At 36.8% G+C, this 18,582-nt stretch overlaps 1 protein-coding gene across 3 annotated transcripts in view; it reads right to left on the bottom strand.

Moving 5' to 3' along the window:
* Nucleotides 1-18,582, bottom strand: part of RORB (RAR related orphan receptor B) — a 197,891-nt gene that overhangs the window by 61,289 nt on the left and 118,020 nt on the right. For 2 of the 3 annotated variants that reach the window (XM_021064932.2, XM_021064949.2), the window contains one exon: nt 4,367-4,452. In XM_021064932.2, coding sequence (XP_020920591.1) covers nt 4,367-4,452 — 86 coding nt within the window. Of the gene's footprint in view, nt 1-4,366; nt 4,453-16,734; nt 16,892-18,582 lie in introns of those variants that run through there. The other variant, XM_021064942.2, reaches the window with a different exon arrangement.

Genomic DNA, 18,582 nt, shown 5'->3' with positions numbered 1-18,582 from the left:
TTTTTTAGGGCCTCATCCAAAGCATATGGAAATTCTCAGGCTAGGGGAATCAGAGCTATAGCTGCGGGCCTACGCCACAGCCACAGCAATGCCAGATCCCAGCCGCATCTATGAGACCAACACTGCAGCTAGAGGAAATGCTGGATCCTTAATCCACTGAGTGAGGCCAGGGATTGAACCTACATCCTCATTCATCCTAGTCGAGTTCTGAATCCATTGAGCCACAATAGGAACTCCTTCCTAGTTTCTAAAATGCATTTTTACCTATTTGAAAAATTTTATATTTGGCCAGAATGATTGTGGAAGGTTGTTGTTTTGTTTTTTTTAACCAGTGATGTACCTCATAGTCAATCCCACCTTTTTTAAATTTACTTATTATTTTTTATTGGCTGCAAACACAGCATTTGGAAATTCTTGGGCCAGGGAGGCAACCTGTGATGCAGCTGTGGCAGTGCTGGATCCCTGACCCACTGCTCCACACAGGAACTTCCAATGCCATCTTTAAATACAGAAAATATGATATATAACCTTCTCAATAAAAAATAAATAATAAGTAAAAGCTGAACAAATGCTCTCTGCTTGGCCTCAGGCTATAGTGATACAGGAAGTCTTCATCCAAGTTAAGTTTAGGTCTTTCAGGTACAAAATGAACTGCCTTGAACCATATATCACCCTTACAGATAAATCTGCAGTTGAGTTTGTTATTTTTATTATTTTTAAAATTCTTTGTTTTAGGGCCACACCTATGGCATATGGAAATTCCTAGGCTAGGGGTTGAATTGGAGCTGCAGCTGCTGGCCTGCACCATAGCCACAGCAATGCCAGATCCTGAACCCACTGAGCAAGGCCAGGGATCAAAACCCTGTCCTCATGAATACTAGTTGGGTTCATTACCACTGAGCCACAATGGGAACTCCTTTCAAATTCTTTGGATACAACTCACCTCAGCTTTCTTAACAAAAATCCTACTAGGGAAATAAACATTTTCTTCAGAGATGTGAAAGTGTCCTTTACCCATTCATTTACCTATTTAATTATTTCCCTAATCATTCCTTGCTCTTGAGTTGCAATACAGCAGAAGCGCAAAGTACTGCAAACAGAAAAATAGTCTACAAATAGATTTACCAAGGGAATTTTAGGAAAAGATAACCCATAGAATCATATCTTGGAAGGAGGAAGCCTAGAAAAGGTTCAGGATGGTGGCCCAATGCCCACCTTTCTGAGAGGCTTGGAAGAGGTCAAGCGACTTCTGTCAAATAGCTTTGGTATTTCCTCAACTGTCACTGGGAGCACAGAGCAGGGCTGGGGCTAGTGTGAAGCTGGTAAGGCAATGACCTTGGTCACAGATTTAAGGGTTGCCAAAAGATGTGGTACTCAGGATAAACATTGTACCACAAAATGTTAATAATCAACATTAATACAATCCCCCCCCACAGAAGTGTAAATAAAAACAGGATTAAAATGATCAATTTTCCTTTTGTCTCAGGCTCTCATGTGGCTAGACAAGGCACTGTAACAGAGAGCTTGGCCAACCCTGCGAAAAACCTCAGAAAATGATGTGTGGCCAAGTATGTCCTTTGAGAGGCATGCCAGTTGGTTTTGTAGTTGTAAGCCCCAAGCCATTCACCAACAAGGACTAGTTTTGCCCCCACAGATTCATGTGTATTATTTATTTAATGGACCGGGATAGCTAAATAATATATCTGATTGTCCAGTTCGAATGAATTCATGGAGCCCTTCAATAAAGGTCACATCCAAGTCCCTGGGGACTGAAATGATGTACTTCATATACTGTGAAAACTGTCAGAAAGCATAACCTCAGCCCATAGGTCTTGATTGAAGATGACTTGGAATTTACATTTTATGAAAGAATTATGTGGTTTTTAATCTGTGGATACTCTAAGTGCCACTTAGCAAAGGAGTTGACAGAAAATACTTTTTTGAAGTCACAGCTACAGCCCTAATTTAAGGCCAATTTGACATTAATTGTGAGGCATTTCTTGCTTATCTGTTGCTCATTATTGCAAATGTGGATTTTGGCATGAAAAAGAGATTTCATTTAAAATTTTTATTGAATGAAAAAAAATTCAGTGCACAAGCTGAACTGATGTTATTTAAAATGTTTACGTTGACTGCAAAACAGTATTATGAAAATTCAGAGGTTGATACGAGATGTGCTGACATTGATATCTTATTCTGAGTAGAATTTTTTGAGTTTGCTATTTGGAGAAAAATGTAGCATGTTAACAAATGTGGGTTTTTCCATGAAATAAAAAAAGCTGTGTGGTGTACAATGTCATTTTGACTTAAGCCTCAGAATATGCCTCAAAATAACAGCATAATTTCTTGGATTGTGGATTTTTTCTTTAAACAGAAAAGATGACAGAAGCCCAAATACTCTGTTCTTGGATATTGACCTGTTGGAATATATTTAGTCAATAGTTAGGTTTTTTTTGTTGTTGTTGTTGTTTTGTCTCTACCTTCAGTATGTGGAAATTCCCACGCCTGGTATCAAACCTGCATTGCAGCTGTAACCAGAATCACAGCAGTGACAATGCCAGATCCTTAACCTACTGAGCCATGAGGGAACTCCCCCTCCCCTTTTTGGTAGCTAAGTCTTTTGGAGATTAATGTTTATAATGGCTCTGTTCCTTAACATGAACATAGACTCATATTCTAAAATCAGACATTTTCCAAATATAGCTTTATACAGCAGAACACAAAACATCTCCTCTTTGACATTGATCTGAAAAACATTTTTTCATGGATACTATGTACACTAGAACAGAGCTTTTAAAACTATAATAAACCAACACAGGGGTGGAAGTGATTTCACTGAAGAGGGTTCTGATTCCAAAATTATTGTTTACAAAGACAACTATTTGTCTACCTGCCTGGAGGAAGTAATAACTTATTCTAGGAGTGTAAAAAATTGCTGATTTGTAATTTTGCTCCACTGTTTCTTCTGATAAGTTGAAAAAAGTTGCATTCAGGTGGATAACATGCAATTCTTAATTATAGGTTTACAGAAGAATAGAACACAAGGCACATTTCATATGTTCAAACATGATTATCGCTAATAGCCTCTAAAGCGGGTCGGTATGTTGATGGGTTATTACATTAATGTTATTCTTACCCTTCTGTATCCCTCCTCCACTTTATTCTCATTCATTCATTTTTTTTCCTTCCCTTTAGTTTCAGTTCCAGGAATTATACTTTTTGAGACCATTATGAAGACACTGACAATTTTTCACACAGCATGATTACTTGAGTTACAGTAGGTTTTGTTTCATTTATACTTGAACGTCTTTTAAGATTAAGGTTGGTTTTAGAATCTATAATTGTGTGACATCTCCTTCAGTTTACTGATTTTAAATTAATGATCCACTCTGCTTGCATCTTTCATCAAAAATATAATTGCTTTTGTCCCTATCTTTGATAGTCTATCACTTTCCCTCCCAGATTATAGCTGCATTTCATTGGTTCTGATTACACACTGCCCTTTAAAATTGGTTGCAAAATTATTTTCATTTCTCCTTGATGTTTATTCTCTTGCTCTTACTTTCCTTCTAAGAATTAAATTTAATAATTTGCGGTTAAGTTTCAAATTTCTCTTATGTCAGATTAAGTCTATATTAACTGCTGTTCTTCCAGCTTTATATTTTAAAAATCAACTTGTTCATAGGAATTAGTTTGTCTTTGGAAGGATTGGTTGACTCTGTCATGGGGGTAACAGTGGATTGAGAATGAAAAAAAAAAAAAAAGATATTTTTGGCCAAGTTCTCTAACTAGATCAGTGATACTGGCTACATGACATAATCTTGTTTATATTTCAGGACCTCACTGATGAAGTTGGGGCAGAAAATTTTTAACTGATTAGAGATTATCTGTACCACTTTTACCATTCCATGCTTCTAGTTCTGTTTTATTTTTCTGGAATGTGAGAATAAATGATGGTCACATGCATACTGCAGCTGTTACCTTGACTGCTTTCTCAAGCAGATAAATAAATACTGGCCCATTAGCTTGTGAACTTTATTTTAACCTTTCTTATTGATATAAATGTGCTGGAGTTTACTGGATACAAGACTATTAAAATATCAATATTTATATCTCTGTAACTGTGAATAATTGAAGCATTTAAATATCAATCTATTCTTAAGTAGCTGCTGCTAAGTTAGACAATGACAAAAAGGTAAAGGGCCAAAGAAGAGAAACCCACCCACCCATGAAGCAAGAATTCCTGAGTGTCAGCAGCAGGCACAAGAATCTTTTAGCAGGCTTTGCTTCAAAAGTGTCACCTCTTAAAACAGATGCCTGAGGCAAACACGGATGCTATAGGCAGTGCCCTGTTAAAGCCCCATACCTTGCAGCCTTCACATGTGATGACTCCGTAGTGGATCCCAGAGGATTTATCGCCACAAATTTTGCATGGTATCACTTCAATTTGTGCTGAAAGGGAAAAACAGACATTTTGAGCCCACAGAGTTGTCTTCTTTTCACTCTTCAATCTCTCTTCCCACCAATCCCTGCCATGAGTTAGTATTTCAAGACACTATGGTGGGGCTGGGATGGGGGGGCGATCACTCACTGCTATTTTAATAGCTTTCCTAAGTTTCTTCTAAGTGAAAGGTCATCCATTTACCACAGTTTTGTTTTTCTCAGACTAAAAAAAATACAACCAGGACCATAAGTTTTATCAACTCTTTGCTTTCATTGTTTTCTCCTTTTTGAACTTAACCTTCATGTAGTGTGACTTATGAATCTTTTAAACCCATGGCTTTGGTTATTTTCTACTTCAAATAGGAAGTCACCAAGAACTACCACACTGCCTTATTTCAATAATATTTTAAATAAGTAAATAAAGAAAAACTGAAAGGGGTGGAAGTGACTTTCTACATTATGCGTCCAGGCACTTACTTACTTGTGAAAATGCCAATGATGAATCAGGCCAATATTTATTGAGTATCTGTATGTCCACTAAAATAATAAAAACTGTCGACATAAGATGTACTAATGATACCAATAATTTAATCAATAAAAATGAATACATGGAGATATCAGGGAAAAAATGAAAACGTGTAGATACTATTATTCAACAGGAACTGAAATGATTTCACTGGAGATGAAGACATTTTGATTTTGAAGACAGTGCAGGAAATGAAAGGTAAAAGGCATTTCTGCAAGCAGAATGGAATGAAGGAGGTCTTGAGTGATTGTGGCTTGTCATCACTGAGACAAGCAACTTGGCTCTAATGGAAACTTGGGCATATAGATGGATAGAGGGAGTGATATCAGATTAGATCTCCCGGGATTTAGGCAGAGGAATTTTCACCTGATATCACCGGCCACAAGAGATCAAAGAAGTGAATGAAGAAATGATGAAAGTGATGGTTCAGGTACCTTATAAAGGTAAGTCTGGCAGGCTAACCAGATACAAATGGAAGACTAATGAAAAAGGCTATTCCTAACCTGGGTGTTAGGAGATGAAAACGTGAATTACACTGGTGGCAGGATGAATGGAAGAAGCAAATAGAAAGTTCAATGGGAGAGGTGAGAAGACAAATGAAGGAGAGGATACAGAGGTGGAAGCTGATGAAACATCAAAGGTGACTTCTAGCTTTCTAGTACTGAAAGTAAGAATAAATGATAGATTTGACATAAATGGTGTGGTTGGTAAGGCAATTCTTTTGTGGTATGTGATGGGACATAGGATTTCCGTTTTGCACATGTGCATTTTTGTGTGATGTCTTACACACACCTGTTTATAGAACCTCTTGGAAATATTATTTTAAGTTATTAGCTTCGAGGGCATAGATGATTCCAGGATATAAACTTTATTTAGAATGTAGTAATTCTTACGTCTCTGATAGTATTCTCAGTGTAGTTAAAATTAAACACACTAGAAAGATCTGCTATTCGCGCTCCCAATTTAAAAAAAATTATGCAAATTATGCTTCAAAGTGCTTTATACATCAATCTGCCACTTGGATGCTTTTCTACAGTTTTTCACCCTTGAATATACAAAACAAATAAGTGCAAGACATAACTCTCTTTTTATTGTTCTACATTGAAAGATAATAATTTTAGGGGAACACATCACATTTTAAAAAATTAAATGTTTCTCAGTAAGCGCAAATCATCTTTATAAGCAAAAAATCCAGTGTTATGCCCCTACTTTTCGTATGAGCAAACTGAGGATCCAGGTAGTTGGCTTGGGAGATGGGAACCAGAAATGAGCTGATTTTCCTGATTTTTCATTCAGTAACCATTTCACTGCCTCCTGCAAAGATAAACTATGAATACAAATTTGAATTCCTATATTATTCCAACAAAATGAAAATGAAAAAACTGAGATTTGATGCCACTTTATTCTATTCTTTTCTGTTCCCCTGGAGTCTAGTCCCTAATCTGCTAATGATTGAGGCCATAATCAAGAAAAAAAATCTGAAAAGCTTTTTAGCTGAAAAGCTTCATAGATTTGTGAAGGATTAAATGAGATATTTTATGTAGAAGCAACTTGTAGATAAGAAGGGCCAAAAAATGTCAGCCGTCATCATCATTATCAAACATATCATTATCAAACATATCATAATTGGTATTTCTAAATGCTTTTGGAGGAAAAATATTACAAGCCACATTATTATTCCTTTATTAAAAATCTTACCATTAAAAAACCCAAACAAGTGACATTCATTATAAATTGTATTTTTTTTTCCTAGTATAACCTTTCCAACTGTGGATTTTTTACAATGATTGCAAAATCGACTAAAAATCCCGAGTATCCATTGTACAGTTGTTAGGCTTATATGATATTAAGTCAGAGGCACTCTTTGCATAAATTACTCTCCAGGGAGTAACTTACACGTGGGGAGAATCTGCTTCAATAAGTTCTTAATTATAAAATGATCTAACTCTAAAGGAAATGAAAATAGAGGTAATTTGCCCCCCGGGGTGTGAGAAGATGTTTTGGAAAGCCACAAAGGTTATCTTATACAACTTCGGAAATACAAATGGGATAAGGGATGATTCAACAGAGCATCTGCATATTTATACATATTTATAATTCTCACTCAACATGTAATCCTGAAGAGCCATAAACATTTTAGCAGTATTTTTAAAGAGAAAGAAGTCACGTTAAAGTGTTATATGTGTAATGCTGTGTGGTGGGAAGGGGTTATCCGTTTGGAAAACCTATGACCATTTTTCCTATTATGGTAGAAGAAATCATCTGAGGTTTATTACAGGTGAAAATAAATTTAAATAATTTAACATAATCCCTTTCCTTCTCTCTCCTGTAAAATGAACTGTTTCTGAGCTACAACTTCATAGTTCATACTATGTATTTTAGACAGCACATTTTCAAGGCAGAGTATTTTAGACACTAATTAGGACAACACATCATATTATTGCGCCAATGTTTGCCATTTCTAAATGTCTTGCTATCACACTGGTCATCATCTCCTGTGCAATTGTCTGGCTGTGACTGCAGATCTAGTGACAAGCTATTTATCATGGTTTCAAACTGAACATGCAGGGAGGGTTTGGTGGCTTAGACCTCACCAGCTGTGGCAACGAAGGTGATATTCAGAGACTGACAAGGGTGTTCAACTTCCACACTTTTGCTGGATTAATTGGATTAATTCAACAATAGCCTTCTTTGAGAGACAAATTTAGAGGAGCTGAAAAACCCTGAGAGATGGCTTGAGATGTGCTCATTTATCTGTTTTTCAATCTCTTACATCATAAGACTTTGTGGAGACTACAGTTAATTTTTATTTACCAATTTTTTTGTTTAATAAAATAAATCATATATAGTTTCTTTGGAAATGATATTCTTATGGTGTCAAGGAGCGTCATGGAAGATTTAAAATAATTAGATTATTTTATTTCATATTAGAATTTTTTATGAAGTACAGCTGATGGTACACCATGATTTGGTGGGCAGGTCCTATTCAACAATGACAGAGTAGTGGTCCAAATTTGTCTCCCTCTTTGAAGGTAGTGTCTCACTCCCTTCTTCTTCAAGTACTTCTGAAGGGCTTTCTTTGCGTAGGGTCCCTTAACACAACACACAAAGCCACCATGCTTTTCATTCTTCCTGCTTATCAAAGTGTACACCTCTTTAGTTTTACTCCTTTAGAATCCCCTGCTGTGACACCAGGTATTAAGGTAAGATAAACTAATCCAGGCTAATGAGTTACCTAGAAAATGAGTCACTTTGATCCATCAAAATACCTTAACTGTCAAAAGCATCCATCAGGAATCTTAGCGATAATGGATCTTTTAGGTACTTTCTGGTTGTAGGAAATATTTTCACTATCTGTGGTCTTTGGCTCTCTCTTCTTACCATTCCAACTCTTGTACCTCAACCCTGCCAGTCCAGTTTGATATTCTTGGCATTTTAAGTCCATTGAGGACAGAGTCTGGGTCATACCACTTTTTAAATATTTCTATGGAGCCTGGAAGAGAATTTTTAATGCCTCCTTAAAGAAGTAGTCCTAATTTTTTTCTTTTAGTAAAACCAAGAGATTTGACACTCCCTTTTATAAAAGAGGCTTTAAAGAATACCGATTCTCCATATTTAAGGTGAGGAGAAGAAATCAAAATATCAAGATTGCAGTTGGATTGTATGTTGAAAAAGGCTGCCAGGCGATTTCTGATGTAAGGCTCCTATTGAGAATTAAACAAATCAAATTATTAATAAGGAATTCTCTATAGCATGTAAACCCACCTACAAAGGAAACAAATCCTGGGACAAGGCCAGAATCTGAAAATACTCAGGAGTGACCACTAGTTCTCTCCCTTTTTCCTGGTTTTTGGTTGGAGGCTATACTTGCAGCACCCTTTGTTTTATTAAGGGAAATAAGAAGAATCTACTCAGTCTAGGATAACTCCCATTCCTGGACACTGGGTTTGCCGGTTAGTTTCTGTTTCCCAGAATTTTAGTTATGCTAAAAGTGGGCAGTGCAGGAAAAATGCTTAATGTGTGAGTGAAGCACAATTTGCATATGTAAGAATTTCTAATAAAGATGACTCTTTTGGTTAAAAATCTTTTTTTGCAGATGGTTTCAGTAGCCCAAGTTGTATCTCAGCTACTCAAATTGTATCTCATCTATCATTTATGGCAAATCTGAATTAAAATCCCTATTTGTTCTGTTTTCCTCTTTCACTGGCAGACTACGTATCTACCTCTACTAAAGCCTTCTGATATCACCTAACGACTATTCCAAAAGATGAAGCAGGTATTCCTGAGATCTGGTTCCACTGTAACTTTGATTTATCAGAAAATAGTTAAAAGATTGGGTTGGGATGAAAGTGTGGAAAAATAAGACCCATAGGAAAAAAGTAAAAGACTTTGAGCTTTTGCCCTTATATCATGCTATGTGGTGATTCAAAAAGATTCCTGATATTGGATCAGGCTTCTGTTCATGTTTATCTCATCAGGGCACACAGCATCTTAGTACCAGAGTCCTGCTTAAATACCAAATACATTGCACTCTAATTCCTACTAGAATGCCCTGGCATCTACCAGCATTTGGGGTCTCCCTTTCTTCTCAAGCTCTTCACTATAATATTCTTTTTTTTTTTTTTGCTATTTCTTGGGCCGCCCCTGCGGCATATGGAGGTTCCCAGGCTAGGGGTCGAATCAGAGCTGTAGCCACCGGCCTACGCCAGAGCCACAGCAACGCGGGATCCGAGCCGCGTCTGCAACCTACACCACAGCTCACGGCAACGCCGGATCGGTAACCCACTGAGCAAGGGCAGGGACCGAACCCGCAACCTCATGGTTCCTAGTCGGATTCGTTAACCACTGCGCCACGACGGGAACTCCTATAATATTCTAAGTGGTGGTCTGTGTGAGCCTTCGGTTCCACTCAGCCGATAGCTTCTGAATGATCTAAAGATAACATTTATTTATATATTATTATAATCCCCTAAATTATGTATCATGAGAAGCTAGAGTAAGACAAAAATTATATGATAATGGCAAAAAATGATTATTTTCAAAGGCATAATTTGTAGGATTATCACGAAGGGAGTTGCTTTATCTTTAGTCTATGAGCATTTACCCATAAATAGCTGCTTGCCTACCCTGACTCCCCAGAAAAGTACAGCAGAATGAGACTAACAAAGAACAATGACAGAAATTAGTAGCATTACTGATTATAAGTTAAATATTCCAGTTGGAAGCAAAGCAGATCACTTTTATGAGTTGTAGTGGTTTTAAACTCATGATTTATGAATTAATGCTCATTAAACATATCTTGTCCTGTCAAAGTTTTAATTATAATGAGATAATATGTGTATAGGACCTGACATCATTCAGGTTAATGTCTTCTATGACCACTCACAGCATGGTCAGTGGTACTGAGGGATCTGGGAACATGTTGCAACATGCATTAAGACTTTTGCAAGGCCAACTGAATCAGAATTTGCTTTCTAGCTTGAGAAGAAATGTTCTATGATGCCTAGGTAATTACAGTTGTAGCTACTCTGAGAACTGATAGAATTTTTAATTTCTTTGGCATCATGAGAAATGAAAACTTTATAGGATTCTGAAACAGCAGTTTCCGCTATTGTCTTTTAGGCATTTCTCTTTTGTTCAAAAGGCAGTGGGACAACTGAAGGGTTAGTTACTAGAAAAAATCTGGTCATTAATTGACAAGATGGAAGAAAGAGAAGCCAGTGTATGCCTAGAAACATCTTGCATTACTATACTTAATACCCAGTGTACCGGTCTCCTTTGCAGATTTAACGACTGTCAGCTGTGGCTAACCTTCTTCATGTTCTAACACTTCATGGTGGTGTGTCCTCCCTCTTCTGTGGACTCCTTCTTGGGGTTGTGGCTGCTAACTCACTCTCTGGATCCTCAATGCAGAAAATCCTCTCTTGAGAAGATGAAAAACACAGTTGTTCTATTTTAAAAATGGAACTGCACCAAGTTTGCTTCTTTGATTAAAGGTAAGGAGGTCAAACAATGTTTGAGATAGAAATTAACTCATCTAGCTATCCATGGCAATTCTGGAAATGAAACATTTGGAAAGCTGCCCCTTCTCATGGAGCCAAATTAGTTAACACAGAATTGAATAGTAGTGATGGATACTCATTACATCCCTCTCCTCTATCTTAATGCTGTCTTGAGATCTGCTACTCAAAAGTGTGGTCCCTGACCAGCAGCACTGGCATTGTCTGGGCACTTGACAGAAATGCAGGCACTTAAGTCCTAACCTAGACCAACATAATCAGAACCTGCACTGTAAAAGTATCTCCATGATGCATGTGCACGGTAAATTTGAGAAGTTCTGGAAGAGAGAAAGGAAGGACAATGTACAATTTAACTCTCAGGAAATCTGCCCCCATGCTCCAACTCTCTGTGAAGAGAACTTTAAGAAAAAAAGACACGTATTCTCTTTGATAGCTATTTTTTTCCAGTTATAAAAAGACAAAAAATAGCAATTATTTTGCTTTAGTGAAAAACTTGTCTCTCTTTAGTTTCTTAATTTGTTTCTGAGCCCTTTTCTCTAGTCTCCATCTGGCTGAAAATTTCAATGGGAAGTTCAAGTTAATGCAGCACCACTTTCACTGAAGGAGGGCAGGGATGGAGAAACTCCACATATCAGGTCACACAGGTGAGTCACAGTGACAGGCAGAGTTCATTATCTGGAGAAAAAGTCAGAATGAACAAATAGCCTCTTCTCAGATTATGAAAAAGTACAGCTTTTCTATGTGAAAAATCTAATTGCATTAAGAGAATGAAGAGACAAGTCCAAGAATGAGAGAAAATAGTGTCAAAAACCTATCTGATAAATAACTTGTATGCTAACTATTCAAAGAGCTCTTAAACTTCGAAAACTTGGCAGAAGATCAAAACTGACACCTCACCAAAGAAGATATATGGACAGTAAATACACTTATGAAAGATGCTCAATGTCATATGTCATTAGGGAATTACAAATCAATACAACAATGAGATGCCACTACACACTTTTTTAGAATGACTAAAATATAAAAAACTAACAATACTAAATGCTGGTGAGGATGCAGAACAAAGGGAATTCATTGCTGGTGGGAATGCAAAATGGTAGATCCACTTTGGAAGTAGTTTAATAGTTTCTTACACAGCCACATGGTGTTAAGATATAATTTGGCAATTGTGCTGCGAGGTATTTACCAGGTGAGTTGAAAACTTATGTCTACATAAAACCTGCAAATGGATTTTTATGCAACTTTATTCTTAGATATCTTTCAATAGGTGAGTGGACAAACCAACCATGATACATACAGACAATGGAACATTATTCAGTCCTGAAAAGAAATGAGCTATCAAGCCATGAAAAGACATGGAGGAACCTTATATGCATATTGCTAAGTGAAAGAAGACAGTCTGAATAGGCTACATAATGTATGATTCCAACTATATGACATTTTTGAAAAGGCAAAACTGTAGAGACAATTAAAAAAAAATGGTGGTTGTCCCAGGTTTGGGGGATAAGTAGGTGAAACACAGAGAATTATTAGGGTAGTCAAACTGTTCTGTATGATACTGTAATGATGGATACATGTCTAACATTTGTCAAAACCCAAAGAAACCCACAGAAGAGTACAACACAAAGAGTGAGCCTTAATGTAAACTATGGACTATAGTTAGTAATAATGTGTCAATATTGGTTCACTAATTAATTGGTTCATTAATAAAGCACACTAATACAAGCTATTAATAAAGAGGAAGATGTATGTGAGAGGGTGGGTGGATATATGGAACTCTGTTGAATTATTCTGTAAATCTTAAACTATAATAAAAGTTCCACTAATCATTAAAATAATTGAGTGACTCAACAGTGTTCTTTTTGATGGCGGTAGTGAGGAGCCTTTGAGTCAGCCCAGCAAAACCAAGTAAGCAGTCCTTTAAAAACAATCGATTCAGCAAGCATTTGCTCACTTTAGGTCACAAATACATGAAAAACCAAGTTTCTATCTTCAAAGTGAAGACAATGATTGTATATCCCACACAGGTCTATATAACCTGAATACAGGGCAGACTGGGATGAATGCTAAAATAGACCTGAAAGAACTGATTTCAACTGGCAGAAGCTGGCAAGGTTTGGTGGATGAGGTAGCCTTTGAGCTGGGTCTTAGAAAGTGATCAGTGTAGTTAACGGGGTTAAATGAAAACTAAATAGTAACAGAAATCTTTTAGGATTATCAAACAATTGTGCTTTTATCTGTAGCCACATATGCTAGCTTGAACCATATGAAACTACCACCCTTTTGTGCAAGGGCACTGTCAATATTGGCAATTTCACGTGGTTCAAACTCAGTTTTACTGTTCATTGTGCTCTAAGATGTTGTTCCTATACTATGTTCTTTTCAAGAATACTTGAAAAGGCGAATTAACAGGGACATGTTTGGTAAATAAAAAAAGAAACCCACTAAATTATATATTTCAAGGTAAACAATTCAAAGGTTGGAACAGGAACACCAATTACACACACACACACCCTCTCCACCTCCCCCCCCAAGAAAACTCCAAGGAACTACGAATGGGGGTGGAAGTATAAACAAAGCTGTTCTCATTCGCTTCGTTAATAGAAGTGGTAGGGACCATTCCTAAAGTGCTCAGCACTTTTTCAGAGGGTTCAGAAATAAGAAAAACATGCCTCTTTCTGCTTGGTGGGAAAGAATCATTAAAGCTTTTGAAGTATGTTAAAAAAGAGATAAGGCAGGACTACAGGGGAAAGGAGGAGGTCACAGTCTAAAATATAGTGATCAGAATCCAGTACCAATGCCTTTGTTCTTGAAAAGAGAAACCTTGTGAAATAAACGTGGCCTCTCATCTTCTCATGAGTTACTTCACTGGATTAATGTTCTGAGTAGCAGGATGGTGTCCACTTAAGATCAGAATGTTGGTACCGTGTTAATATTTTTCTATGTAATAACTTTATTGGCACATAATATACCACAATTTGCTGGGGTGGTCAAAAACTGAACTGGTATAATTTATCCCTCTTTCACGTTACCAATAATTACATAAACAAACACAGCAAATAATTACATAAACTTTAGAACATAGATGAGATATTCTACATCAGTTTTGTGTGTGTCAGAAAGAGAGAGAGAAAATGAAATGGAAAAAGAACAAAAAACCAATCACTATCAGTAGCACTAAGGAATTCCTTTGCCATCAGAGGGTTATTTAGGGAAAAATTCATATGAATGGGCACTCCAACATGACATGAGGGTTTTTTTTTTTACTTATGGGAGAACACATGGGCACCAGAGACCATTCTAGAAGAACTCAGATTTTAGGAACTCATTTTTGGGTGGTCTGCAAAAGGTATGATTTTGTTTTTAACATCGACAAGACTATAATAGAAAAAAATATATTGTAAGTTTCTTAATAAAGAATTAAATTTTTATATAATTTATGTTCTAGCAAACTTGCCATTCAGTCCCCATTGCTTCTGAATTGAATTTTAAAAAGAAATTATAGAATTAAAAAGACAGTCTTAATTCTTATTTCTAGAGATAAGAACAAGTTCAGAGGTCAGGGAAAGGCATATTTGGGTTTAGATCCTTATACAGATGGCCTTTTTTTAAAAAAAGGAGACATGTTGAATTTAAAGGAATGTGTTCTCACCTGTATGCAGCACCAGAAATTATTTTAGGGGTGAAATGATAATTTAGGAGGTCACTCCAGAAGCTGTTGTGATTTCACCCTATTGCAAAAGTCACAAAGGCCCTATATCAAGGTAGGCGAAGGCTTAACCACATCCCCAAATGTAGAATTATGAGTGCCTAGCTCCCCTGAAGACTGAAGAGCCTGTTCTGCTGATACTGCACACTTTCCCTAAAGAGATTACCAGCATAATCCTAAATATTATAGGACCCAAGCTATCTTATTTTTGAGCTCATCAGATCCAGAATGCTGCACGTAATCCCTAACAGCTTTATTCAGTGTTTATGTAAGCTGGGGAAGGAGGTCTACGAACAACGATGAGCAAGTCCTAAGAACAGATCTAAGAACAGATATCGTGATTTTCAAATGCCATTTTCACTGTTTTGAACTGTTTTTCTTCAAGCAGCAAATTCATAATCATTGCTTGATAGTTTATAACAACATTTTCATGGAGATATTTATGGTTACTCCATTTGTTAACTGTTTCTTATACATTAATTTCTGCCAAAGGCATTTTAAGGCTACCAAGTGGTCTAATTGGTAGGAAAATTGGTCTTTTCTTCAGAGGTTTGAATTATTTCAAAGCAGCGGATATATTTATTAGGGGTGGGAATAACGGAGGAAAAAGACTGGTGAAAACCAGTTGCTAAGCACAGCACAAAGTATTCTACTGTAGTAACTTTAAACAAAAACCTGCAGTTTTAATCTGAAATATTCCTTTAAATCACACTAAAATTTAAGAGGAAAGTAAAATATCTGGTTCTCTTTGCAAAATGTAAAGACACATTTTTTTCATACACATTTAAAAACTGGGATATGTGTCTGCATGTGTGCAGACACACATATAAGCTTCTAAAATTAAACCCTGTGTTTTTTACGTAATTTTACAACAGAGGGCAGATTCGTTTTTTTTTTTTTTTTTTTTTTTTTTTTTTTTTTTTTTTTTTTTTTAAGACCAAATCAGGGGAGAAAGAAACATTTATGTTTACCTGTCAGCCTTTGCTAATTGTAATTCAGACCCAAAGAGGATTAAGTACATAGATGTTAATACGTCCAGTGTTATTAATTTCTAAACAATAATAGCAACAATATCCTTGAGTAAATCTGTCAGTAGGAAGGATAAATAGTTGTTTAAAGACTCCATTGATGTCAGAACCTCAATCTGCTGGTAATGGCTTATTTCATGAACAAAGCCTTTAAATGCATATATTTTGGAACCAGTGAATAATTTCATTGAAACAGTGTCTACCCTTTTCTAAAAATGCAGGCACTAGGAGCTTTAGCACTATGGAAAAATGTACTTCTGAGTTATATAATATTTTAAAAGTTTTGATTTGCTTCGTAACTTTTTTTGGGGAAAAATTGTTAGGTTCCTATTATTTGAAACAAATAATCCTATCAATTTATGTTTTATTTCCAACTATTCTAGTGTTAGCAAAAAATGGCAATAAATCACACATTATATTGCCCCAAAATATTTTTAAAACAAATGCTTAAAACCTGCCTATGTTATGAGATAACTAATATGTGTTTAAGGAACTATTTACTAACTTACTTGTAAAAAATTTAGGAGAAAAACTCAAACATAATTCACCTCACTGCTAATAATCATGTAACCAAACAGAATTTTTTTGAAAACAGATTTTTTACACATGAGAATGTGTCTTCTATAACATATTTATAAATTTTTTAAAAATTAGAAAAGTATAATAATCTTAACAACAGCAATGACGAATAAAATCAAAGCTACAAAATTGTGATGTTCACACTTTTAACTTCATGTTAGTATACTGTGGCAGATAACCACATGAATTCAATCTCAAAATTTAGGCATTTGGTAATTCACTACAGGATATAATATTTATGTTCTCCAGTATAATATAAAGCCTGGGAGACTTATTTAGTATATACATTCTCAAGTTAGAAAATATTTTATGGTTCCCACACCTAGCCATCAGTTTATTTTGCTAATAGGTTATAAATGCTTACTGTCTTGCCTGAAGGATGGTTTGTACAGCTATGCATCAGAAGAAAGAAGAAAATGTAAAACTCACCAGTGGCATCAGCTTTGGTTTTGAGCTCGTTCTCACACATTTTGACGTAGCAATTAAAATCTAACAGAGAAATATTGCACTTTGCACTAGAGGTCCAACGACTGGCCCTGTGTTACCCCACAACTAGAATCCCAACAGACTGCATTAATGAGATTAAATGAAAGAGGAGTTAAAGGCATCAACTGTTCCGTTTCATTAAGTGAGGGTGAAGGGCTGCCCAGGCGAGGAAGGCAGGCGGGAGGACACTGGTTGTTTTCGATACCATTTATGCACGAGAGAATGCAGCACTTGCTAAATTACAATCAGCAGTTTAAAACATTATTTTTTTTTTCAGCCAGAACTGTACGGATGCATACAATTTCTGCACTTCAATTCTCCTTTGTTTTCATCCCTTTGGAAACAGATCCAATAGGTATATGCCATGTACAGAAGTTACTGCTGTCATTATCAAAGTATAACATAAATTTCTGTCAGATTAATTTGCTCCAATTATTTTTGACGCTCTATTGAGTGTGGTCCAGGCAGGCAGGAATGCATAAAGTTATTCCATGTTCCTGTTCTCCCAAATAGTGGATTGGGGCAGTTGTCTATGCCCATGAGTATTTTACAGGCAGAGCAAATATGCACACCTTACAGCACTGGGGTAACAAAGCCTGGGAACCAGTTTGGGGACTTAATACCATGTGGGTCATTCAGCCCCAACCCTGAGGTCTTAACGTGACTTCATTCCCCCAGCATGCCTTAGGGCTTCCACTTGTAAAATAAGAATGATAAAGACACAGACAGAATTTCTGATCCTCAAGCCTTGTTACGAGGAAGGATAAATATATAAGTATGTAAAAGTTGCTTGGACTTCCATAGAAAAAAGCCTGACCTCTATTTGAGAGCAATATGCTCACATGAGTGTCAGCTTTATGTAACTTTCTCTTAGAGGCACTAAATTGTTTCACTGATGAATCTCAAACCTTTCTCTTCACCCCTCACCGCCCCCTACCACCTTCAACAGCTCTCATTTTCTCTTCACTAATCACTACTTACAAACGGTTTCTTGATCTCCTTTCCTTCTGTTCCTCTATTCTTTTAAATATCTCTGCTTTTCCCTGGCCCACACGGTAGAAGAACTACTTTTTAATGGGAAGAAAGGCAAGGGGTGGAGAAGTGGTTAGAGGAGGCTGAGTAAAGCCATGAAATGATATTGTCAGCATAGGAGCGCTGAGCATAGTGGCACTGAGCCCTGTGGTTCTCAGCTCTGGATGCCCACTGGAATAACCTGGAGAATTTAAAAATATTAATGCCCAGTGATGTCTCTCTTACTTTCAATTGACTTGTTTAGTGTGGGACTTAGGTATCTGGAGTTTTTAAACATTTGCAATGATTTCCCCCCACCCCTTTTTTTTGCTTTTTAGGGCTGCACCTGTGGCATGTGGAGGTTCCCAGGCTAGGCGTCCAATTGGAGCTACAGCTGTCAGCCTACACCACAGCCACAGCAATGCCAGATCTGAGCCGCATCTGCAACCTACACTACAGCTTATGGCGACGCCGGATCCTTGACCCACTGAGCAAGGCCAGGGATCGAACCTGCAACTCCATGGTTCCTAGTCAAATTCATTTCCACTGTGCCACGACGGGAACTCCATTTCCAATGACTCTAATGGGCAGCCAGGACTGAAGACACTGCAAACATGTCTCAGAATCAGAGACAGATGTTAAATGTGTAGACTCCTGAACCCCATCAACAGCTGAGTCAGAATCTTCTAAGGAGGACCCTGGGAAGCTAGAATAGTAAGCCTCATGTATGTGCTGTAATTAGATAAATTGCAGAAAAACTCGAGGAAAGAACCTTGGATT

Source organism: Sus scrofa, chromosome 1, assembly GCF_054392235.1.
Source record: "Sus scrofa isolate SSC_HxYL_T2T_F1_AM1 chromosome 1, Sscrofa_HxYL_maternal_Yorkshire_Landrace_v2.0, whole genome shotgun sequence".
In the NCBI taxonomy this organism is placed as follows: Eukaryota; Metazoa; Chordata; class Mammalia; order Artiodactyla; family Suidae; genus Sus; species Sus scrofa.
This window is presented reverse-complemented; position numbering and strand designations above follow the sequence as displayed.